The sequence below is a fragment of the Varanus komodoensis genome, unplaced genomic scaffold (genome assembly GCF_004798865.1).
Source record: "Varanus komodoensis strain SLA01 unplaced genomic scaffold, ASM479886v1 scaffold47, whole genome shotgun sequence".
In the NCBI taxonomy this organism is placed as follows: Eukaryota; Metazoa; Chordata; class Lepidosauria; order Squamata; family Varanidae; genus Varanus; species Varanus komodoensis.
Window position 1 is genome coordinate 1,981,439 of NW_025336045.1, and position 6,000 is coordinate 1,987,438.

Sequence of the window (6,000 nt, forward strand, 5' to 3'; positions counted from 1 at the left end):
TAAGAAACCCCTCAAGGATTTTGCTGGGCTGCATTATTGGCCAATTCCTTTCACAAGCAAAGATCCTTCAAATCTTCATTTTCTCTTGACAGCTGTTGTATGAAAGCAAAGCAAAATCAAACCAAAACAAAACACGATTTGCAGCCTCCCTGGGTCAATGTCCATGGTGGGTGCTTGCTGCACTTTGACAACAGACACCCCCAGGACATTCCTCAGATTATGTTCCCCTTTTCAGACCCCCGCAAGTGAGCACCTGTGCATACTGAGCTAGTTTTTTTTTTTAATGCATAAAATGGGTACACATTTCTAGCACTTAAAAAGGGGGTGGTGACAAACTAGTAACAGCTCCTCCAATGTGCCCAAGGGCTCATGGTTGTCCCATGTGGGGAGAGGAGTCGGGACAAATCTTGCTGGCAAGTTCTCTGGGTTACCTGCAGGAGGACTGAAAGGAAAGGGAAGGGAGGAGCCCAAGGTGAGCTTAAGCATCCATTGGGTGCACCATGTGTTATTTCACAAAAAAATTGATACTGGGCACCCTATTCACAGGGTCAATTATTGTGACACAGGAACATGCCCATGGCCGGGGAAAGAAGCCAGCCCTCATCTTTTATAGTCACAGGCCATTATCCAGTGCTGTCTACATGTTAGCGGGATACACTACAAATGCAGTGGGAAGGTGGCAGATCCTGAAGCAAATGAAAAGAAATGGAAATGCTTGAACAGAGAAGGTCAGCATATCTTCAGAAAGGGAGTTCCAGTTACTTGTTCCCTTCTGAAAAACATTGATTTTGTTCACTTTGGGGGTGGCTTTAAGAAGCACTAGCTTTGCAGTGATCTAGTGGTACATTCCACCAGCACAACAGAGTAAGGGGGCATTTTGAATACTGCCCAGCTTCTACCCATTTCATAAGAATGACCTCACTCGGAGATGGTTTTGAACTTGCTGGGAGATCTCTGAGTGAGCAAGCTGCTGCCGCGCACACGCCCAACGCCACCTCGCATACACCCGACAACGCCTCACCAGCCCGCGCGTGTAGCCACCGCTTTTCAACTGGCCACCTACTAAAAAGGTTTGAGGACCCCTGAGTTAGAGAAATAGTCAACATGGTGAAGAAGATATATTTAATTATGTCCAGTGTGGAGGAACTGTCATTTTAATACCTACAGACAAACTGAGATGCGTAGTTTACCTTTCTGGATTATAAAGCTGTAATCCTGAAACACACAGACCTGGATTGCAAAGAATGAGAAGTGACTGTAGGTGAATTTCCCCAGGGAGCTTCTTGTTGCAGTGACTGCCATTTACATGTTCAGAGTGCAGCAGGAGCATGCTGTAGCCTATTGTTACATGCGAACCCAGAGAAGGTAGGCTGTTGGGGTAGTTAATGAGTTACCCAGAACTGATAGGTCAATTGAGCAATGCAGGAGCCTTGTTAACTACCCCAATAAGCCAGCTGTGATGGGTTGCAGTGGGACTTCCTTCCAAGTTATCATGCATAGGTTCACAGTGCAAACTGCCCTTCTTTAAAAATACATGCAAACAAAACTTCCATGCAGATATGGATACCATATTATGGGGTATTTCCAGATTATGCTTTTTCTGTGTGATTGCACTGCTTCATTCATCAAATTTTAGAGATTCCAAACAATCTGTAAGCCTCTTCAATCTGTAAGCCTCTTGCATTCTTCCCTCAATTTATTCTATCTTTTTATTTACCAGAAATAAGGAAAAAGAGATGGACTAGCTATACAGTGGATTTTGATGGTTAGCACTAGAAGCTTTCTATCTGGACACACCCATGGAAATACTATGATAAGTTCAACATGCTTTGTAAGGAGGCTCCACTTTCTCCTCATGCTTACCAAGATGATCAGCACCAGTGTCTGAAAGTGGTTGCGAAGACCGGCTGCATGAGTACAAAAGAGGACAAAATTGCCTTGTTCTATCTGGTGAGTTGAAGACAGAAGAACAAAAATAGGAATAGATTAGTTACAATTGAAAAGTTGTTACTAATCAAGGTAATTTAATTCAGGATTTCCATTTACAATGCATACATTTACTGAATAAGAGTGCATACTAACTGGTTGCCATAACAATTAAAATATATTGGTTTGCAACTAAATTAAGCCTTTTACTAGCCATGCATGCATTCTGCACTACACAATTATATCTGCTTTTAAAAACAATGCATTAAAAAGAACAGAATTTGTTCATGTGGCATGTACAGGTACATCTAGTGAAAACTAATACAATGGGAACAAACCTATGGGGTATCCAAAATCTAACAAATCTTATTTGACTAATTTGGCTATATATTATGTTAAGCCACTCCATCCGTGATGAAAGATTAACAGATTTAGGGTACAATCCAATGGATATGCCCACAATTCTCAGAATGTGGAGGATTTGGGGCATCCTATGCAGAACAGAAGTGTAGGAGCAGGCTCAGCAATGCACGTCTCTTGCTCAGCACAGATGTCCAATTCGGCAGATGTCCAATTGCGGCATGCCAGGGTGGGAGGGAATGAGGCACCACCATAACATCTTGGTAGCACTGCTCTCCTCACCACCTCACTCCCTGAAATGCCCCCTAAGCATCTTCTCAGAGGTTGTCTGTATCACTTCAGAGAAGCAGCCAGCACAGTTTTGTCTGCACTGGTTGAGGTAGGTGTGTGTGTGTGTGTGTGTGTGCGCGCACTGAGCAGAGATCGCCAGATCCAAGATTGGAGTTCTTTTCTGCACTTGAATTGGGGAATCTAAAAAATCCTGTACTTCCACAGAGGGCATAGGATTGTTCTGCTTATTTGCAGCTGTGACGATTGTTGTTGCTAACAACATGTTGCCATTTATTTATTTATCTTTCAATTTATATCCTGCTTTTTTCCTACAAAGGGCTTAAGGCAGCTTACATCATTCTCCTCCTCCATCCTATCCCCACAACAACAACCCTGTGAGGTAGGTTGGGCTGAGAGTCTGTGATGGGCCCAAAGTCACCCAGTTGGCTCCATGGCTGAGTGGGAACTAGAATCCAGATTATCTGAGTCCCAGTCCCAGGCTCTTAACCACTACACCACACTGGCTCTCATTTACTTGCATCTGCATCTTATTTCATATTATCCAATAATAAAGTTGTATTACCCAATCATATAGTTTCTGGATTTGAAATAATTTTGCATCCTCCAGGGTGCTTTATTTATCTAGATACAACTTTTATCTAGTATTTTCTGATACACAAATAGTCCCACTATAGAAGTTTAACATCTACTTTCTCCATTCCACCTCTCCAACATGTTGAGCTTCTTGTATATCCTCCTCATTTGTTATGTGGAGTCAAGCACCATTGAAATAGAACAGAAGGATTTTCTTTAAAAGGATGCCAGGTGCAGCTGAAATAAAAATAAGCTTCTACTGATCATCAGATAATTGCTTCCTCCATTTTATTAAATTCATTCCCCAGATAGCTTTCTAATTCCAGTGGACCTTATCAAACACAAGTAACATCCATACTCAGAATACAAAAAACAAAATGATTGTTTCCACTTCAGGGGATATACATCACATATATTTTGGTATGGAAATGCTCCCTTCTTGGCATTATTTGGTATCTCTCCAGTTTGTGTTCTTTCCATACTTCTAAAGATCATCAAAGGTCATGAGCCAGGCTGCCTCATTCTAAACCGGACCACTGACTGGCAGCAGATCTCCAACTTTTGAGGCAGGATTCTTTCTCATTCTGCCTAGAGACGTGAGGGATCAAACCAGAGACCTTCTGCTTCTACCATTGCCATTAAGTTGGCTGATGGTCAGCAGGCATAATGGTTTCATGTAAGCCTGACATCTGTGCACAAGCATATCATAAATATACCTCTGCAGATTAGCCACGTTGCCTAGTCTGTAGTGCTGCTCCTAAATCCTAAATTTTACTTGTGACTTGAGGAGATTCTACTCATAATGTAAATTTGGTGAACAAGAGTGAATACAAGCTTAAGGACCACTAGGATGGTATCATACAGGGTACTTGTGTCCTGGCTGATTGCTTTTTATCCTGCCACTTTCATTGTTCAAATGCCCCCTGCTACTTGTACAACAGTTATTTAGCACTTCAGAGCAGCAGCCCAAACAAGCAGAAGCAAGCATTTCTGAAAGGGGACAGGTCAGTGCAGCTTGTGCAAGGGAGGTCTGCTGACATGGCACCTATAGAAACACGTCTTTCTGCTTGTTTCAGGGCTTGCACCCAGAAATGCTAGTTCATCATTGTGCACGAAGGGAGGGCTCAGACAAAGATGGGCATGACTGCATATTGCTTCTGCTCTTATTCCATTACTGGATTTCAGCCACTGTTGCTTAAAAACTTACTTTAAATTACATATCTACCTGAACTGATCCTCTTGCTTCCTCACCTTTTCCCAACTCGCTTCTTAAATAAATCTAAGCTTTTTTGGAATTTTCCCTATTCTAATAGATTGCCCACAGGTTGTTTCCATCACCTACTTTCAGGAAATTTAGGGTTAGTCGGTTGGAATCACAACAGGAGAGTCAGAGAAATTGGTAATAAACTCAAATGAGTTTGAATTCCCAAATCTGACATGTGGGTTCCACAGCAGAGCAACTTTCGCAAGTTGAACAGATTCTGTGGGACCAGCACAATTTTTAAAAATTTTGCATTTTTACCCAAAATTCATCATGGAAAAATACACAAAATAATCAAAGAAGTGCAGACTACATTTTGGGACAATTTGTATTTTTGGCAATTAACAATTCTGTGCTAATATCATGCAAACACATTCACATAAATTTCAAGTGCATCCATGGAGGTATGATAGACTGAAACCAGAAACTTGGAGAATGTATAGAGCAACTTTTTGGTACTGTCTGTATTTATGAGTCACAGTGCACTGTTTCAGGCACTGGCATTTTGCTCATTATCAGTCCCACTGCAGACTGAGATCCCACAATTCCCTCTCCCAACAACGGCCTGGGGGTACAGAAAGTGCATATGACCATCTTTCCATGGTCCTGACAAGACTTGCTCTTTTATGAACTACCATTACCTGAACTGCTGCTGAGATCAAGAAAAATGCTGCTGTAAATGTCAGATATGGTCTACTCTTCATTGTGAGCCCATGTCCCTTAAAGAAAGAGACTTTTCTCTCCAACTTTAAGCTGTAAGGATCTATAAGGAGTGGAATATATATTTATATATGATACCACATTTTAAACATAGGAAATAAAGGTAAAATGTTTATTCGGATTAAATATACTTACCATGTATTTCTCTCACACCAATAAGAAGGGCAGTGATACCAATGAGATATGTTCCTCCTAATATTCCTGCTGCAGTCATGTAGACTTCTCTCTTTATAAAAAAAAAAAAAAGGTGATGGTAAGGCATATGAAGTCTATTTCGATTAAATAAAAGAAGTGGGAAAATGCTTGTCATTTTGTAGCTCTATGCCAACCAAGAATAAAAGGATTGTAATCAGACATGGGTGTGGAGAACAGGAATGACAATAGATGCACTGAATGGCTGCTTTATAAATAAGCCCATAAAAGTTACTGGCCTGCAAAGCTTTTTACTAGACTGTTGGGGACCGGGAGAGGAGGAAGAGAAAGATACATTTCTTTGGCGGGCCTTACTTTCTCTAACAATCTTTATGGTTTTTGTGCTGGGCACAGAGGAGGTATGAATGCTTTCTGGGCTGAACACCCATCCCTCTTCTGCCAGCCATTTACTCTTCTGTCTGCAACTCCTGGCTACCAAGCTAAACTGAGACAGGCTGCCATGTGGCCACACCTTATTTCTGTAAAGCAGACTGCTGGCTAATTATTCTGGAAGGGTGGTCTATACTTTCTCAAGCAGAAGAAATACAAGAACTTTCTAGGGTAACACACATTTCTGGAGCCCCTGACTGAGGAGAAAGGCTGATGAAGATCTGTCTGAAATGAAACATAGAAACAGAGCAAGTCAGAAGGGGTCTCCCGGGCCATCTAGTCTGACC

General features: G+C 41.7%; 1 protein-coding gene across 1 annotated transcript in view; it reads right to left on the reverse strand.

Moving 5' to 3' along the window:
* The window catches only part of LOC123030847 (major facilitator superfamily domain-containing protein 2B-like), a 61,679-nt gene that overhangs the window by 27,633 nt on the left and 28,046 nt on the right, over positions 1-6,000 (reverse strand). Inside the window, exons 2-4 of the mRNA XM_044445134.1 lie at positions 5,267-5,357; positions 5,053-5,174; positions 1,864-1,947 (exon numbers count right to left, since the gene is read on the reverse strand). Of these exons, the coding sequence (XP_044301069.1) occupies positions 1,864-1,947; positions 5,053-5,174; positions 5,267-5,357 (297 nt within the window). The remainder of the gene's footprint in view (positions 1-1,863; positions 1,948-5,052; positions 5,175-5,266; positions 5,358-6,000) is intronic.